Source organism: Rhinopithecus roxellana, chromosome 18 (assembly GCF_007565055.1).
Source record: "Rhinopithecus roxellana isolate Shanxi Qingling chromosome 18, ASM756505v1, whole genome shotgun sequence".
NCBI lineage: Eukaryota > Metazoa > Chordata > Mammalia > Primates > Cercopithecidae > Rhinopithecus > Rhinopithecus roxellana.
Window position 1 is genome coordinate 57,427,811 of NC_044566.1, and position 20,719 is coordinate 57,448,529.

General features: G+C 32.5%; 1 protein-coding gene across 4 annotated transcripts in view; it reads right to left on the bottom strand.

The window, feature by feature from the left end:
• The window catches only part of NBEA (neurobeachin), a 774,301-nt gene that overhangs the window by 641,345 nt on the left and 112,237 nt on the right, over nucleotides 1-20,719 (bottom strand). For all 4 annotated transcript variants that reach the window (XM_030922219.1, XM_030922217.1, XM_030922221.1 and 1 more), the window contains exons 2-8: nucleotides 18,041-18,272; nucleotides 14,208-14,308; nucleotides 13,855-13,950; nucleotides 10,527-10,648; nucleotides 8,814-8,940; nucleotides 3,000-3,119; nucleotides 289-435 (exon numbers count right to left, since the gene is read on the bottom strand). In XM_030922219.1, coding sequence (XP_030778079.1) covers nucleotides 289-435; nucleotides 3,000-3,119; nucleotides 8,814-8,940; nucleotides 10,527-10,648; nucleotides 13,855-13,950; nucleotides 14,208-14,308; nucleotides 18,041-18,272 — 945 coding nt within the window. The remainder of the gene's footprint in view (nucleotides 1-288; nucleotides 436-2,999; nucleotides 3,120-8,813; nucleotides 8,941-10,526; nucleotides 10,649-13,854; nucleotides 13,951-14,207; nucleotides 14,309-18,040; nucleotides 18,273-20,719) is intronic.

The window sequence follows — 20,719 nt, forward strand, 5'->3', positions numbered from 1 at the left end:
ACTACATTAAGCAAAATAGTTTTATAAGATTATTTCAGAATTATTAACAAAAGGCATGCCATCAGTATTAGAAAATATTCTGAAGAATAAAAAAGTTTATAAAGAGAAAACAGTTGAGAAAAAAGCATCTTTGAACTAAAAAGAAACATATAAAAACTGACTACATTCCAAAAAAATAGAAATGACTCTTAAACCGTATTAGAGAAAGATTTTCACTAAAAATTATATTACACCACATTTTATATCTAAAACTCTCCACAGAATTTATAAAATTACAGTTATTACTACCTTATATCCAGGTCCTAACTGATGAATTGCAAATATCTGTGCTGGGTTGAGTGCTTCACTGAACACATACACGGCACCAAGTTGACCACAGAATACCCTATTTGCATCAGCAGTTTCTGATGATCCAAGAAAGCACTTGTCATAGCTCTATTTTTAAAAGTCATAAAAAAAATCAAATGCATTATTTTTAATGACAAAAAGGTTTAAATCCTTAAATCAGCCTCCATTATCAAGAATATTTTAAAATATAACAATAATAATAGCAGAAAGCATCAATTAAGACTTTATTATTTAAATAATAAATGCCAGTCAAGTTTTTTGGGAAAAATGATCAGTTACATGCACACTTATGTTTAAGCAAACAAACAGTAGCCACCTACTCAATCTTCAGACTTACCACTTTTCAAATATTATAGTTAAAGGCAAAAGAGCTTATAATTATTTATTTACAAAAGTTAAACTAATATACAACTGTAATGATGTACAATGATCCATATAGAGAGAGATTGATCTGAATCAAGGGAATGACTATTCCAACATTTAATCATGAATACATAGGGTATAATTTTTTTATTCTATTTTATTTTTGAAATTACAAATCTATTCCTCTATTCCTCCATATTAAGTAAAAGACACAAAGAAAATCAATCCCTTCTCATATATGAGTAGGAATTACACAGAATCAAATAAACAATAAGACTAAGATCTGCTTCTTAAAGCCGATGATACAGTGCTCTCCACATGAGGAATTCAGCACTGAAGAAGCCAAAAGCTTAACAAGATCTTTCCAGCCTCTACTTCTTACACCCCACCCACCCAAACCAGGGAAAGCAGTCATGGCTCAGTTTCCTTCCCCTATCCCCACAGGCTATTTCACACCTTAGAACGAATAAGCAAGAATTATATATGTAAGAAGAACTTTTGGTACTTCAATAAAGTAAAAAATTGTGAATGGGGTATAAAGGCAAAAAAAAAAAATTGTCGTCATTAAATACTCAATCTTTAATTAGAAGTACAGGAATTTTAACTGCCTAAAGTATGTATATATGTGTTATTATCTAGAATTCTCCACTTCTTAGGGCACTATTACAAATAACCAAAAAAGTAAGCTTTTTCTTTCCAAGATACTGTCTTATCATTTAATGAGTCAAGAAGACCACTGGGGTTTCTTCCACTCTATAATAAAAAGACTCTGGAGAGAAGATAAAAAGGAGAATTTCATCTGTGTATTCTAATTCTGAAAACAACATTCTATTAAATATTTATTGGTTGTGGCTCAACCATGAGTTTCTACAGCAGAGAAAAGTAACTTTTTCTATAAAGGGACAGACAGAAAATATTTTAAACTTTGCCTGCCACATCTGGTTTCTGTTCCATTCTGCTTTGATTTGGTTTGTATCTCTTAAAAAAAAAAAAAAAAAAAAAAAAAAATTAAAAGCCAAGATTCTTAGCCCCCAGCTTATACAAAACCAGAAACAGGGGGGAGGTCTGATTTGGCTCATAGGGTGTAGTCTGCCAAGTCCCAATCTACGGGACAAACTATGGACCATACGCACATGCTAGCTAAAAGAATACAAAACAGGATAAGCAAATCCCTGCCCTTCGGGAGATGAAAGCCTAGAGAGATGCAAACAAAACTGAGAAATGAATTGTGTTTAAGAGGTAAGTTCTTATAAAACCAGGTATGCTTGAAGGGTTGTATATTACTGAGCTTGGAGGTACTTTCAGCATTAAAACAAACCTTTCACTTTGGCTCTGACAGGCCAGAATGTAGACAACAGAAAGTCCAAAGTAGAGAAACCATAAGGACCCTTGAGGTTTTAATTCTAGTTATCCTCTACCTAGAATCCTACTGTGTCACTTCTTCCACTGCTAACATACTGGTAGAAATTAATACAGTCTCTTTGTTTTATTGCAATAAGCGATTTAAGTGATCTTCTTGCTTCAGTAATTTCCCTTCAAAATATTCTCAATACTGCAGGCAGATTGATGGTTTTAAAATAGAAGCACACATCACTTCTCTGCTGAAAACTTTCCAAGGATTTTTAAGCTGAGTAAGATGCGAAAGCCCAGGCCTTGTTTGCTTATGAAGGCCAAAATGATTTCTGCCTAACCTCATCTCTTAATATTATTCTGCCTCCTCCTCCCTCTGCTCCAGACAAATTGCCTTTTCCTTGAACTTTCCTATTCTGCCTCAAAGCCTTTGCACTCACTGTTCTCACTGAATAGAATAAGTTCCCCACATACTTTGCTTGCTCAACTCTTTCTGCTAAAATCATCTCTGCAACATCTGGCTTCTCCCTTCCCTACACCTACACTTTCTGTATGCCCAATTTATTTTCTCCATAGCATTTATCACTATGTAATGAATAATAGTGACTATATATTATACTTCTGTTTAGGGTCTTCTTACCATATCTAAATATGGGGTAAACCACATTTTTTAGTGCTTGAAGCTGGAAAAAACAGAATATAAGATTCAAGGTTTTTGATCTAAAAAACTTAAAACTTTGGCCAAATGTTTCTGTTTTTTATCACTAATCATGTCTTTTAGCAATTTTCTTATACTAAATTTAACAATGAAAGATACATTTAATAAAAAGAATAAATTTTCAAAGTTTTAAGTTGCTAGCAAACTATTTTATAATTCAATTCATATTGTAATGATAGATCATACTCTCAAATTAAAACACAGAAAAATAAAGACTTACATCATTTGTGTTAACATGCCAAGCCATATCACCATAAGATACCAGTTGTCCATTAACATAACACCGAATTTCACTGTTCCTCCATCGATTGTAAATGTGGACAATGCTGATCATGTACCACTTAAATAAAAAAAAGCAAATATATCAATATGTAATGTTTGGTTATTATGGTCTAAAATGCAATTATAACATTCATAAAACTCTATAAGAATATGCTGACAGGACTATTAATGATCATCTAACACCACTTCCTCAAGCTCCCCCTCCAATCTCTCATTTCACAGATGGTAGAAGTAGCACATAAAGAATATTCTTGGAGAAGACAAGAACTACAACCCCTTGACCTCCAGAGCGATAGTCCTTCCACTATACCAAGATGTGAAATTGTGGAAATACAATTTATTAGTTCATTCATTTAAAATTTACATTGTGCCAGGCACTGCAGATATCTAAGGCTGACCAGTTCTCCTAGAATTTATGAGCTACTGAAAGAAATACATATGACACAATTAAACAAATGTAGAATTATAAATCATGGTGATTACAGTGAGGAGAAAAAGAACAGTATAAACTGAAAAAGAATAAACTAGGATTCTACTTTGGATTGCGTGGTCAGAAAAGATCTGTAAAAGAAACAACATTTTAGCATCTATAATAAGATTTAGGTAGCTTCAATTTCACAATTTAGACTTAGTAAATCCAGTGATAATTATATATTTAATAACTTAACGTGGGAATATTTATTAAGAATAAATGAATGAGTTCATATTAAGTGCCCATTTTACAGTTACTGGTATCAAAAAGCATTTTAAGTATCTATTTTAATATGGATGGTTTTGATTTCTGAAACAACCTTTAGTCGTCTGAGAGTTAATAGCCTAAAATTGAGCATATAGAAATATTTTTTTCTAAAGTACAGAAAAATACAAACGATTTGTAAACATTTGAACAAGTACGCTTTCTGAAGGGGGGAAAATTAACTGGTTTCTCCCTCCCTCCAAAATATAAAATACAAACTTTCTTCTACAGATTATTTAAATGCACTATTCAATTATTTCATATATATTTTGAGAAATAAAAAGTTATAATAATCATTTATCACTAAAATATTAGTTATTTCAAGGTATCTAAAATACTTTGAGCAAAATTCAATTTTGTTCATTTCAATTTAGAAAATAAAAATAGACTGGGCACAGTGGCTCATGCCTGTAATCCCAGCACTTTGGGAGGCCAAGGTGGGCAGATCAGCTGACGTCAGAAGTTCGAGACCAGCCTGGCCAACATGGTAAAATGCTGTCTCTACTAAAAATACAAAAATTAGCCAGGCGTGGTGGCATGTGCCTGTAATCCCAGCTACTCGGGAGGTTGAGGCACAAGAATCACTTGAACCTGGGAGGCAGAGATTGCAGTGAGCCAAGATTGCACCACTGCACTCCAGTCTAGACGACAGGACGAGATGTTGTCTCAAAAAAAAAAAAAAGAAAAGAAAAGAAAAGAAAAAGGAAAAAAAATAGTGTGTTAGAGAACTCAAAAAAGTCAGTAATACAAAACAACAGTGTCCTTCTATAAAAGCAAGGTCAGGTCAAGACATTTAACTGTCTAAAACGTACATCCTTTTATAAGATTTTTTCATTCCAGGTAATTATTAATTTATTGCAAACTAAGTCTTTCACTTGATTCAAAACCAACATATATGTTAGCCCTGATTAAAATCAGAAAATCTTTAATGTAGTCATTTAACAATTGTTTCTAAATAATACAAAATTATCAAGAAGAAACCATAAAAAAGAGCGTCAAACAAATTTAAGAAAAATCTTAACAGAATTTTACAAGAATTAAAGTTTGCACATATTACCTTCACTGAATTTGAAAATATTCAACCAGAATGCTACCTAAATAACATAGAAGATACAAACTTTATATTGTGGAGTAAAATGTGTAAAAACTGTGCATTTTTAAAGAGAAGGGACACAAATAAATGCCTACATATAGGCAAAGATTTCCTGCCCAAAGACAGTTTTAAGATAAATACTAGATGTAATCTTATACTTATTGGTGTACTTGCTATAATAAAAAAGTACTCATTCAAACAATACTTACTGAGTTCTTACTACTCCAGATAACTCAATGTTCTTACTACTCCAGATAACTCAATGTACTGCGCAGGAAGAATTTTACTTCATAAAGACATGAATTGGATTCCCAAGTTACTAGCTCTATGGTTTTTGGCAAATTAGTTAGCCTCTCTGAACCTATTTTCATCTCTGAAAAAGGGAAATAATAATGCCTACCTTATGGATTCCTTGTGAATATTATAAATAGATAACGTATGAAAACTATGAAGAAAAGTTTCCAATGTATTTGGCACCCATAAATGACATACCATTAACTAAACTGCTATTTTATTTTTATCTACTATGTCCTAATGATGAGGTTCATTTATGCTAAAATTGATTATTATTTACCTTTCGGAATCATTCATTCATTTAAAAAATGTACTGAGAGCCGACTTTATGCCAAGTATCTTGTCCCAACCTTGGATCATGGGTATATAAAGACAGACAACATATACACACTGAAGGAAGTTTCACTAGAGAAATGGTTATGAGAACAATAGAGAGTATCTAAAATACAGATGTGGGAGTAATACAAGCAATTACTATAAGTAACTGGGAAGGAAAGACAAACAGAGAAGAAAGACTATCATAGAAGTATTCACTGAAAGAATAAAATGAACCGTAAGACTAAGCTTTAAGGATGAAAAGGAATTGTTCAGTAGACAGGGGTTAAAAAAAATTCCAGGCAGAATCTTAATATGATACAGCACAAATGCGTGACAAAACTTTCCTCAGTGTGTAGGTTTAGCAGGAAACAAAAACAAAAACAAAAACAAAAACAAAAACAGGCAAAGACCAGATTGTAAACAGACCTTTAGGAACCTGGCCTTTGTTTTTTGCATAATGTGGTATAACCAAATAATTCTGAGGAGGAAAGTTAAAACGATCAGCTCCATAGTTAAAGAAAATAACTGCAGCAATGTGGAGGTGAGAGAGGTAGGCAAGTGTGGATAAAGACAAAACTGAAAAACCACCGCAAAGGTTTAGGTAAGACACCATAAGCCGCTGACCTAAGACAAAGGCATTAATAATTTTAAAGTGAGGATGGGAATTAACTAACAGAACTGACAGGAAGTGTTAACATACAAAAGGGGAGTCTAAGATGGCTTCCAACTTTCACTTAAATGGGTAAGGGTACCATCAACTTAAGATAATTAATACAGAAAAATTATTCAGATTTAGAGTTTATCAAAGTTTGCTTTTGGTTGTAACAATATGATGAAATTAAATGAATGCATAAACAAATGCACTGATTAATGAGTTGATCTCAGTAAAGACCACAGTACTTATTTATAAGAAAAGTAACTTTTCTCTTTCCTTGGTACCTCAAACTGTACTCTACAGATAACAGATACAAGTGAGTTTTTCAATGGTTAAAAAAAAAAAAAAGCCTAACTTTTGATCTGATATACTTTGACTAAAGAAAATAAAAATAAACTCGGAAACTATGTGTGCATAGTGATATTATGTATATATAGTGAAGTCTGCATTTAGTTTGAGACTCAAAAAGAAATTTATAAAAGGACACAACCAGTAATAAGGAAGAAAAAGATCATATTAAGAATCCACAAGATAGATAGATATATATAAAGATATGAAAATAAATTGAAGATTGAAAAGTACAGCATGATATCAACAGTAGCTAATATGTCTAGAGCACATATTACCATTAGGTAACATGCTAATGGTTTATATCCATTTTCACAAAGTTCTAACAGCTGGTTAAGTAGTGCAGCTGGGAAAGCAAAAGTTTTAATGTAAAGATTTCTTTTTGAAAGGCCAGTAAATCTCTTATTAGGAAGGACAACAACAACTTAGCTAGGGCATCTGTGAAAAATTAAAGAAAGGAATAAATAAGAGAATGAACTTATTTTGAATAATGAAACACAGTAAAAGCAAATATTTATGACTTTTCAAGGTTTGTGAGAATCTTCACAGAAGACTTTTTAAAATCCACATCATTCTCTGGACCTGCTCCTAACTAGACCCCTTAGAATCACTGCGTATTGAGAGCTTTACCAAGGAGAATGTGTTTTCCACAAGTAAACAGTGAAGAAAACACAAAGTAGAAAAAGTAAGAACAAATGGGTTAAAGTGCTTTTTATTGGTTAATGACAATTTCATTTAGTTATAACTTCACTCTAATTGTCTGCATGTGTATTCTTTAAACCACTGTTTCCTAAAATTGTCTGATGAGAAAAGTTACCTAGAGTATTTGTTAAAAACACACAATCCTAACATGAAAAATTATGATACCAACAACTGTACTTCTAATCAATTCCACTGAAATTCAAAATAATTTGGCACTTTTAGCAAACTATCTTGGTCTCACCTTAATTCTAATAAAACAGAATTTCCAGAGCAAAGGCAATGTGATTGGCATTAAAATAATCTATTTGTATTAAAAAAGAAAGAATACAACATTATAATGAACAAATATATTTATTCAGAATCATTGCTTTTTAAACTATTTTCTAAGTATATATTAATGAATTATTGTTAAATTGATATTCTTTAATAGAAATGACAATAACTGACATTAAATATAAAGCAAATATTTTTCACTAGAATCATGTAAAATCTAAACAAATTTTTGAAAATACCACCCAAAATAATTTTTCTGTATATGGCAAGACACACATCAGATCATAAGCAACAAGAAAACAAACAAAAAAGATATGAAAAAGAAATAAAGACCTCCCCCTCACCACATCTGGGTTCATCAAATCTGTTATGATTGTACCATTAATCACAAAGGGTAAGGCGATATTTCTGTTAGGAGGAGTCAGTGTGCCCTAAAAAACGTTGACAATCTCACTGTCATATACCCAAGAAAGAACCCTGAACCTGGAAGGGGGCAAAGCCTTAAACATGTGTGACGGGAACTCCTATGCACTCTGTCCTTGTTTTCTTTCATCTGGACTTTCAGATGGTTTGTTATTCTGACACAAAGACGGGAGTCTGGTAGACAGGCAGGAAAATCTCTCTAGAAAATGCCATCTGATTATGAATAAATTATCTAATTTATAGAATAAATAATTCTAATCATACAGTTGGCACAGTTCTCTGCATTTTCTCTTTAGAGCACTTTTTAAAATGTGTTTTGGCCTTGTCTCTGCCATTATTTAGGATATTAAGTAAAGACACATTTCATGAGCCAAAATTAATAGCACAGCAACATTCTTCTCCTTGAAGCCAGCATTATTAAAGCATCAGAAATTAACAAAACCTTCAATCTTAGGAAACAAGACTCAGAACTACTAGGATTAGGTGAATCTCCCACACACACACACACACACACACACACACACACACACACACAAAGTATCTGTGCATTGCTTAATCTGGGGGTTTAACATTTAGCTTTTTTAAAAAGGGGCAAATATTTATAAATCCCTAGTGCCTACAATGGTGTCCAATACTCAGTAAATAGTAAGTATTTATCGAAAGAATGCCATAGAACAGATCAGACTGAGATAATGAGAGAGGGTAACAGAAATATATCACAAATGATCAAAACACTGATTTTATAGAAGATAAAGATCAGACATAAAAATAAAAAGGAAATGCAGACAAGGGTAAGAGAAAACCATTAAAAGCATAGGAAAACCAGAGAAAGAGAATACTACAGAGGTCATAAAAGAGTTAAGAATTCTGTCATAACAGGTGAGTTATAAAAATATTTACTTTCACCTACCTTGCGTGGCTGAAAATCATATTTCACACAATGCTGAAAACCTTTTCCTTTGGACTTCAATGATGTGACTATTAAACAGTTGCCAACAAAATGAGCAGAGTAACCAACTCCTTTGCTAGTACGAAAACTGCAAAGACAACTGACAATGGTATAATATCCTCTGATAAAAAGAACTAAACACCTAATGGCTATTAAACATTCTTATGAAAATAAAACTTATTTCCCTGTACAGTAGAAGCAGTTTAATATGTGTCAAATAAAAACTAAACAAAAATATAAAAGGTTTAGTTATAAGTAAATATAAGAAATTGAAACTGAGAAACAAAAGACTACGAAAGCTTTTAGTATTTCAATCTAAAATCTCAGAAACACTTAAAAACAAATTAATTGCCAACAAAAACCTACCACCAAGTAGACTTCATCTACTTTTAAGGACTATTTGCAATCAGCAAATACAGAACACATTTACACAAAGTTCACATTTTAAATAACAATCTGCTCTGTAATCCTTTGAAAAGAGCTTACAAATTAAAAACAAAAAGAAAAAAAAAAACTTGGTCAGAGTCAAGATTGATAAATAATGCAGCTGATCAAGTAAAGCAGTACATTTTTAGTTTAAAAAATTAAAAAGATGTAACTATGAAATATAGTTGTTTTCTTCTACAGAAGCATTCCCCTTAGCTGTAAATTTAATCACCATGTAGAAAAATGTTTAATCACTGAAAAATGAAGGTACCACTGAAATTCAGGTATGACCTCCCAAAATGACCACTCTGAAGTCCAACCCCATTTATGTTTGGAAGTTCAGATGCTTATTTAAAACTTGTTCTCATTTTATCCACATATATTTTATAATAGAACTTTAGAATATAGTAATAGCTCACGTATGTCTTTGCTCACATTTCTGACCCAGCCATTATACAAAGAGCTTTAAATACGATTCTCTCATTAAATCCTATGGGATAGACACTATTACTATCCTCATCTTATAGTTGAAGACACCAAAAATACAGGGTGAATAGTAGGTGGTGAAGCCAGAACTTGAACACAGGCAGTCTTGTTTCAGAGTATTGCAAGTATTAAATGAGTTCATATATATAAACACCTACAATGCCTAGCATATAATATGGCAGTCAATGAATGTTTGATGTTCTTATTCATAAGTATGCTGACTGTGCATTACTGGCATACTAAAATTACCAAGCTTTCAACCCTTACAGATCAACACATTGTTAGGTTGATCAACTCATTCTAGTTGTCCACACCAAATAATCTTAACTTATAATTTCTTACGTAGTTATTATTAACAATTTTCAAGCATATGTCAGTTATGCTACTAGAACAAAGTAAGTGAAAAGGCAAAAATGAATGAAATCTGGTAAAAGTTTGGAATTTTTTTCAGGGACCAGCAATCCTCACTAAAATTCCCACAACTGATATACATTGAAGGAGACTGGGACAGAAAGTCTGTACTTTTGACTTTTAAACTGTAATTGAAAAAGAATGATAATCGTGAGGCAGATGACCTAGAATCAATAGCAAAATAAATACATATATACACACATAAATAAAACTGATTTGCAGTGTCTTCACAGTTTTAGCATATATACATACATATATATATATATATTCCATCTAAGTTGCCTTGAGACTATACATTTATAGAATTCAAGTACTTAAAGAAAAAAGTCCTAAAATTAAACATTTACTTACCAATAAAGATAAGGTTTATCCTTATCAACATTAATGTTATTTAATGGATCCATACGAAACCAAGTGTTTAAGGTGAAGCCATTCTGATAAGGCCACTTTGCAATAGGAGGCAAGGCAATTGCCTACAAGGCAATGAGAAAAGGTACAAAAGTATCAGTTAAAGAAATGTGATAGTAGCTAATGTCAAATATGGCTTTTGCAGATTAAATAACAATCAAAGTATAAATACCAGAAAATCACAAACAAATCCATAAAATAAAAGCTAGTATTTTATTAAAACAATCTAACTATACCTAAATAGTATTTGTTGATTATAGACGTATTCAATTCAGTGAATTAGATTTTCTCTCTAGGTTACGTAGCGGGTTTCAGACTATACTCCAAGAAGTCCCCATCTAGTTTCATCAGTATACAGTCTCTTACACATAAGCCTCCCAATTTCAGTTTTCTATGGTTTATGCCAGGTTTTCAGTAGTAATCCATTTGGTTAAAGGAGATTGAATATTTAAAGCCAAAAATGACTGAGCTAGAAAATGTTAACGGAATCAATATTGAAGAAATGCAAGCATTAAGAGATAATGTTTATAATGCTAACAACATTGAAACCAAGAAAGGCACAGCATGACATTTATTACTCAGAAACTTAACCACTGATATTTATAAACAAAAAGGATTCAGATCCACTCAAAAGCAGAAAAGGAAAAATACAGCACTCCCTTGAAAATAGCAATCAAATAAAATGTAGCCATTCTAAGGAATAAATGAGAAAGTAGCTGATTATTTCACCTGACTTCAAGAAACATCTGAATGGATTTATTTATTTTCCTAGGCTTTATCCAAATTCTACATAAAAGATAATTACCCATTATGATTTTAAAATTAACCTGTTCCCCAAACAGATCCTCATATTGCTGATAATGGCCTTTCTCAAATAAAACATGGCCCTTCTATGTCAAAAATCTTCTACATTCAGAATAAAATTTAAATTTCTTCAGGTTATACAAGACTTCTCACATGCTATGGCTCCAACAAACCCTTTTGATTTTATCCTTCTCTACTACCCAAACCCACATTCCAAAGTACATCTAAATATACCAGCTATTCCACTTCTTTTACAGTTCCTCTTTCTATACATCATGTTGCTTCTATCCAAATCATTCTTCCTTCCAACAAAATCTCAATTATTCTTTAATAGCAGACTAATATGTTCCTCATCTGTGAAGCTTTCCTGGACTTCAACCTAGTGTGGTTTCTCTTTTCAACTGTGTTCCCATAGTTATGAGTACCTAAATCTACAGTATCATTTATAACTCTTATTGTAACAAGCTGTATCTGCATGTCTAGCCATCAAAGTTCTTCAAGAGTAAGGAATGTAATATACTCCAAGCATAATGACTGAAGATATAGAAAATACTCTGTAGGTGGCCAATAAATAATCTCAAAGTAGTCAAAGATTTCTGAGTACTTGTTGTTAAAAAAAAATACACACACACACATACGCATGCACACATACACACACACATACACACACACACACACACACTATTTTAAATGAAGAGTTAAACCCTATAGTAACCTTTCAGATTTTAGTATTTAAGCCATTAGTTCAGGCAGTTTTATTATCATACAATATAAATAACATTTTATTGTCAAACAATATGTAACTTTTCTTGACTCTTTAAAACAGGGAATATTTTACCTTCATCTAATAGATGAACTTACATTCCAAATATATAATGAACTCTTAGGATAATAAGATAAACAACCAAATTTTTTAAGTGAACAGAAGATTGGAACAGAACATCACAAATGAAGATATAAGAATGGCCAATAAACACATGAAAGATGCTCATCATGATCAGTCATGAATGAAATGCAAAAGTAAAACTGTAATGAGGTCCCATTACAGTAGACTCCCCTCTTATCTGTGGTTTCACGGTTTCAGTTACCCATGGTCAACCACAGTCTAAAAACAGGTGAGTACAGTACAGTAAGATATTGTGAAAGAGAGACAATGAAGGAGGGGAAGGAGGGAGAGACAACACTCACAAAAGTTTTACTATAATATATTGCTGTAATTATTATATTTTATTATTGTTGTTGTTAATCTCTTTCTGTACCCAGTTTGCAAATTAAACTTTATCACAGGTATGTACGTAGAAGAAAAAAACATAGTATATATTATATACATGGTTCAGTACCATCCACAGTTTCAGGTATCTACTGAGCCAGTCTTAGAACATATATCCCCCATGGATAAGGCGGGACTACTGTACACAACCATTTAAATCCCTCAAATTTAAAAGCCTGAAAATGTCCAGGATACAGATCAAATGGGAATCTCATACACAGCTTATGAAAATATACAATGTTCTAATACAGAAAACAAGTAGACAGTTTCTCATCAAAGTAAACAGGCAGTTACCATAAAACCCAGCAATCTCACTCAGGTACTTAATCGAAAGATAAGAAAACATATGTCCATAGAAAGACCTGTGCTCAAATGTTCACAGCAGTTTTATTTATAATAGCCAAAAACTAGAAACCCAAAAGTCCATCAACTAGTGAATGGATAGGATGGATAAACTGTGCTATATCCATAAAATGCAACACTACTCAAAAAAAAAAAAAAAAAAAGACAAGAGAATAAAACGGTAATTAAAACTACAACATAGAAAATTTCAAAAGCATCATGGTAAGTGAAAGAAGCCTGATACAAAAGACAATACACCAGGCTGGGTGCAGGGGCTCACACCTGTGATCCCAGCACTTTGGTAGGCCTAGGCGGGCAAACAGCAGGTCAGGAGTTTGACAGCAGCCTGGCCAACATGGTAAAACCCCGTCTCTACTAAAAATACAAAAATTAGCTGGGCACAGTGGCGGGTGTGTGTAATACCATCTACTCGGGAGGCTGAGGCAGGAGAATTGCTTGAACCAGGGAGGCAGAGGTTGCAGTGAGCCGCGATCACACCACTGAACTCCAGCCTGGGTGATAGCAAGACTCCATCAAAAAAAAAAAAAAAAAAGACTATACTGTATAATTTTATTTATATGACAATCTAGAAAAGGCTAAACTATAGGAACACAAAGTAAATCAGAGGTAGTAAGGAGTGGGGATGGGTAGAGGGGAATGTCTTCCAACAGGCACAAGGGAATTTGGGGGAGTGACGGAATTGTTCAAATCATTATACAGTAGTCATTGTATGACTTCCAAACTCATCAAATTGTACTTTCTAAACTGGTAAATTTTATTATATGTAAATTAAACCTTACTAAATTTGACCTAAAAATAAATAAATAAAAATCAGCACATGTATTTAAAACTTACCGCAGCACTACAACCAGGGAAATTGAAAAAAGTATCAGGACCGTGTCTCTGTGGCATCTGATTAAGAACTGATAATAATTTTACTGCATGTCTTGGCTGGGGAAACAATAAAAGAAATAAATGTCATTGTACAAATTGAACAATAATACTTCATATACCACGTTAGCCACTGGACTGTTTTCTAACTAGAGAGAAAATTAATTTTAAATCATTTATAAAACATTTACTAAATCACTTAAGAGGAAAGCAATTTCCATTATAAATTCAAGTATATAGCTCTCTAGAGACAAACTTTTGAACATTAAGTATTAATGAACTAATACTGAATACCTTTCCCTCTGACCACAGCTTACCCAGATTCCACTTTCTCCTCGAAGCATGCTGAACAAAAGCTTCAACTCCTTGACAGTGATGCTGTAGCTGGCAAGAACCCCCAACATATCAACTAGAAGATCTTCAAAGGAAAATAAAGTTATTCTGAACTCTAGTCATGAGCTGCCATCTGTCAAGGTAATATACTTTTTGAAAGATAAAAGTTGTCATTGTCATCTCTCTCTATATATATGTATCTAATACAGCTAAATGTCCTCATGAATAGCCATCCCAATTAACAATTTTTAACTCATTAAATAACCAAAATAATTTATTTCAATTATATGATTTTCCCCCATTAAATCACCAATGCAATTAAGCTCTCTTAGCAGAAATGTAAAATAGATTTTATATATTCCCAGAACACACACACACACACACACACACCACAACACAGCCTGCTGTGTGCAGGGAAAGGTAGGTAAAAATATGAAAATATACAAAGATGCAAAATTGTAAATTGGTTATTGTCAAATGAAAAAGTAACAGATGACTATATTGTCTTTCAGAATTGTCCATTCTTAATATATTCTTGGTATATTCCTTGGCCCACTAGCAATTTTTACCACTTACTCCAGATGAGACATTATTCCAAGTGGTTTATATATGCTAACCTCACAAATCCTCATACCAAGCCTATGAGTTAAGTACCATTATTATCCCCTTGTAAAATGAGTAAATTGTGGCACAATTTATTCACACTGCTCAAGAACACAGACCTAGTAAGTGGTAGAATCAGGATTCAAACCCAGACAGTATAGCTTCAGAACCCTCACTCTTACACACTAGTCTGTAAGTACACGACTAATGGTATCCATCATGCTAGTGTGAGTGTTTATGTGCATATAAGAGACATACCAGCACACCTAATAATGAGAAAAATTATACATTTAATCTCGTCTCTGATTGCTTTCTCTACATATTGTGATTAATACTTCTTCTGCCATTGTTCTTTGCAAGAAACTGAACATCTAAACATTTATATTTCATTTTCTCAATTTCTAAAGCACTTCTTAAGAATGAAACATACGACAAAGGTTATTACAAAGCAATACACATATATATTCTAAAAGCTTATAATCAATTAATAAAAAGGTTAGGTTAGGGTAAGCTGAAATACTTAGTACTGATATATAATGTATATTATTCAATATCATATCACAGATTAATAACTGGAATTTGAGATTTTAAAAATATTTGTCATTTGCATATTTCAAAATTGAAACTTAGTATGCTTATTTTCATCAATTAATAATCAATTCATAAATAATTTTATTTAACACACAATAAGCAAGTAATCTCTACAATAAAACTGTGACAGTGAATATGCCACTTTCAGAGTGATATTTTAATGAAATAAAACATGTCTCACTTAAGCAACAAAAATGTATGAAAATATTAGTATATATAGGTCAAAAAGTATGTTTCTATAAAAAAATTCAAGTACTGTAAAAACCCTAAGCTAATATGAAGTATTTTTGTCTTAGTCCATTTAATGTTTCTACAAAATGAAGTATTTTTAAGCAAACAGCTGCAATGGCAACCTTTACAGAAGATTTCTTAAAGGTTTACATAAAATACTTTTAAAAAACTTTTAAAAATATTTGGAACATTTAAATTTTTTTTCATGTTATACAAGACTTTATCTTATCTCCCATGTATGTCACAAAAAGTAATCTATTAACTTTGTATTTAATTAGAAATTTTAAAAAATTCCTTGCATATTATATATATAACACAACGAGGCAGCTCAGTTTGATTCTATTACAGAAGATATTTTCTGGAGAACAAGATTAAAAACAATCAGAAATTATTTTTAAAAGAGAAAAAATACTAATTACTTATATATTGTATATGTAACACAACCAAGCAGCTCAGTTTAATTCTATTATAGAAGGTCTTCTTTTCTGAAGAACAAGATTGAAAGTAATCAGAAATGATTTTTTTTAAAAGAAAAAATACTAAGACCATGGAATTTTCTTATCAATTTGCTATACATGTTTAATTTAGCCACTTCTAGTGACACTTATACTATATTATTAAATAAAAAGGACCCCATTGAACTTAACATACTACAATACATTCAGATATGAACGTTAGTAGTGTTTTGGTGGCTACCGGTTCTTCCTTAGTATAATATTCAAAGTTTAATTTCTCTATTAAAAAGCAAGACAGAGGTATTTTTCTGACATTTATTCTCTTTTCTCATATCCTTCCATCATCAAGTTCTTTTGAAGGGAAATGCTAGAAATTACAAAAAGTGAAAGTTTTGTGTTATTAATATTATTACTGAGAAAAAGATAAGAGAATTAAGGAGCTTTATATAATAGTAATGTCAAGATATGAACTTCTATGGTACAGTAACTGTCACTGTTACATTTCAGTGCTGATGAATTATGTACCAGTAAATTACGATGTGTGTAATTTTGGCTCATTCTCTCAACTGCACTCTATAGAGTAGCAGCCAATTTACAAAAGAAAAAAAAGAGCTTAAGCTCAGATATAAGAACTGAAAGATCATATGATGTTCTATAAAACATGTGTACATATAAGTCTATATTAATACATTCCTATTAAGTAACTCCGGAATTTATAGAATTTATAGAAATGCTACTATTAATATATCTTTATTAAAAAGGTATTTTAAGAAATAGATGTCTAAATCTCACTTTTCATCAAGTTAGCCATCAGTACCCAATACAGGGACTGCTAAACCATTCTAAAAAAAAGATATATAGCCACCCTGAAGGTAATTAGATATGATTTTTAATATATTTTCTCAGAAAATCAAATTTTTTGAAATATTTAAATTCAAAGCATTCTTTTTGCAATTTTGCATTCTTTTTAACCCATTTTTCTTTCCATTCTTTCTTGTTTAATGTTTTGTTCCATAAATTTTAAAAATAATTAAATACATAAGCCAAAATGTGAAAGAGTATTCTCTGGTATCTGAACTACTTTCCCGAATCAGGTATGATACTGTGGAGGGTAATATCAGCACTTGTATAATTACGAAAATGCTTTTATGTCAGAAGATACTTAGGCTGAAAATTCATGGCTTACAAAAAATAAACATTTCAAACTTTAAACTTATTTTCTGGAATGATACTTGCTCTGGAATAATATTCAAAACACTTTTCTGAAATGCATCCAGCCACACGGGAGAATGAGTGTGCAAGGTAGTAAAGGGTTGGTGGTGAAAAAATTATAGATTTCAAAGTTACTGTTTGAAATAACCCAAACAAGCAAAACATTAGTATTTTTACCTTGAAATTCTTGGTGAATTTTATGTTCTAGCCCATAATATATTAGTTTATTTTAATACAAAAGTTTCTTCCAAAATGGACATGTCCAAAAGATACACCATGTTTATCTAAGGCTTTTAGTACCTCCTGTCATAGTTGCATTTATGCCAGATTGAGGGGCACAGAACTAGGAGAATTTGGTAAAATGCTCATTATACAGAACTGTAATACCTATTGTGGTATTTTAATTATGTAAAAGTTTAATGAAATACTACATAAAAAGATACTGTTTATTTTTCTGATAGATTTCATAGCACTCCGTGGTACTGAGATTTTCTAAAATTTAGAAAACAACATCAGTAATTATGTTTGTCCACTACAGTAATTATGTTTTTCTTCGTCCACTCTTCAGGTTTTCCATTAATATAAAAAGTAAAATTTCCATACATTTCCATTTATTTTAAATCAAAGTAGTGTCAACAAATCTACATTATCTATGGAATATAAAGGGAAGTATGTGAAACTTTATAAACATTTAAGTTATACTTTCCTGTCAGACAACCCCATACCTGCTATCATGTCATCTACTGCACTCATTTTCAGCAATACTTGTTCAATTAGCCCAACTTCTGTGCTAGTCTGTAAATTCCGAACACTTTTTCGTAGAATGGCTGTAAACATGCTCCATATTTCTGCTTGACATGTTACATCACAGTGCTCCAAAAGCTCTGTCATGCATGTTATACTCTCAGCATCCTGGATAATAAAGTTCATCTCCAAGTCAAATTCTCCACCAACCAGCTGAAAGTAAACAGAAAGAAACAATGGTGTTAACATGGGAGGCTACTGATAACAGTAGAATGAAATAACAAGAATTCAAAACTACTACTCTAAAAAATTTCCAGGCTTCTGGTATAAAATTAATTTTGATAAAAAGTATAAGAGCTACAGATAAGTGAAAGGTGTTGTAAGCATTGAAACTAGGGAACAGAAATCTAATTTCCACATAAATGAAAAAGGGTGATTTCAAATCTAGTAAAATAGAGCAAACTACAGCACGTGATTCCTGGGTGGGATTCAGGAAAAATTCCTAAAAAGAGGGTTTGGCCTTTAAAAGTGATAATCAACAGAAAATATAGAATTTACTAAGGATAAATTTTAAGACATGAAATTCATTTTCTTTTTTGGTATTACTAGTCTTACAGATAAGGAGATGTAACTGGGACATAAACTCCATATATAGAAGATGAAGAAATATGAAACTGATACAACTTATAATAAATATTGAAATAATGGAATGAATGTTAAAAAATAAGTTGAACAGAAATATGTAAGTTCAAAATATATAAAGTTGTAAAACTTTTTTTTTTAAAGCACAAATGTGAATTGGGTAAAAGAAAGCTGATTTAACAGCAACACATTTGACTTCAGCATTATGGCAAATGAGTCCAAAGTCATACTGCCCCTCCCATTTGGTATTTTAAGTACAGTAACAGACAAATACACATAGAATAAAATGACATAATAATACTCTTTTACTCTCTGTTGATGGAATCCCATAGGAACTATTATATTCAGTTATAAGCATCATTCTTAAAAAAGAACACTGTCAAACTGGATATCCTTTTGGTCTAAAGAATAAGATTTAGGAATAAAATAATAATCATATACAACACCTCACAAATTTGAAGTCATTGATTCCTTCGTTCATTCAATAAACAATTTATTAAAGTCTAGAAGTTACTGTTCTTGGAACTAGAATATATGAATGTCCAAGATAAAAACCATGCACTAAAAGTGCTAAATTCTAGGAACAAAGATGTAAAGATGTATGTATGCATACACTACTTTATTCCAAAAAACACTGAAGGTGGCTAAAAGTTATATAAAGCATGAAGGAAGACATAAAATATGAGTAGATGAGAAAAGAGGAAGCAAAGGAAAAACAAGATTAGGAACATACAGGGAGTAGAATTAGGATCAAGAAGTAGAATTAATTTCCTGTCACTGAAAGGTATTCACAAATGATGACAGATGACCACAGAAAATGAGGTAAATAGGATAAATAGTAGTAATACCACCACCTAACCTTACATGGCATTTAGTACTGTTTTAAATGTTTTACATCTATTATGATACTATTATTATCTTCATTTTACAGATAAGGAATCATAGGCACAGAGTTATAAGTACGTTGAAGAATGTTACAAAATGGGTAAGAGACACAGGATCCAAACACAAGAAGTCTGTCTTCATACAAACATTACAATCTCATTTAAGAATATTTTTTAGGAGGGAGGTGAGGTAAAATGGCAGAACAGAAAACTCCACAGATTGTCCCCCTACCCCTACCACAAGCACACTAAGTTAACCAACAACTACACAGAAAAAAGCACCTTCATAAGAGCTAAAAATCAGGTGAGCACTCACAGTACCTGATTTAAACCTCATATCACTGAAAGAGACACTGAAAAGATAGAAAAACAGTTCTGAGTCTCTGACACGACCCCTCCCTGACCCCAGCAGCATGGCTTGGTGCCAGGAGCATCTCTGGGTGCTGGTGAAGGGAGAACAGAGCAATTGTGAGGCACTGAACCCAGTGCCATCTTGTTATAGCAAAAAGGAAAATCTAACCAAACTAAGCTGATGTCCACCCACAAGAAGGCATCTCAACCAGCCCTAGCCAGAGGGGAATCACTGATACCAGCAGTCCAAACTTGAGTGCCCACAAACCTCAGTACCAAAGGCCAGAGTACTCTTGGTGTCTAAGTAAAAACTTGAAAGGCAGTCTAGGCCATAAGGACTGCACCTCATAGGTGAGTCCTAGTGCTGAACTAGGCCCAAACACAGTGGACTAAAGTAGCATGGTACACACTGAGATACCAGCTGGGGCAGCTAAGGGAATGCTGGCATCACCCCTCCCCTAACCCCAGATTGCACAGCTTGTGGATACAAAAGAAACCCCTTCCTCTCACTTGAGAAGAGGAGAGGGAAGAGTGGGGAGAAGTTTGTCTTCCATCTTGTTTGCCAGTTCTGCCACAGAAGAATAGGGCACCCTGAGGTCATGAGGCCCTCATTCCGAGCTCTAGCTCTGGGACAACATTTCTAGATCCACCCTAGGCCAGAAGGAAACCCACTGCCTTGAAGGAAAGGACCCAGTCCTGGCAGCATTCATCATCTGCTAACTGAAGAGACCTTGGGTCCTGAATAACCAGCAGTGATACCAAGGTACTATGTTGAGGGCCTTG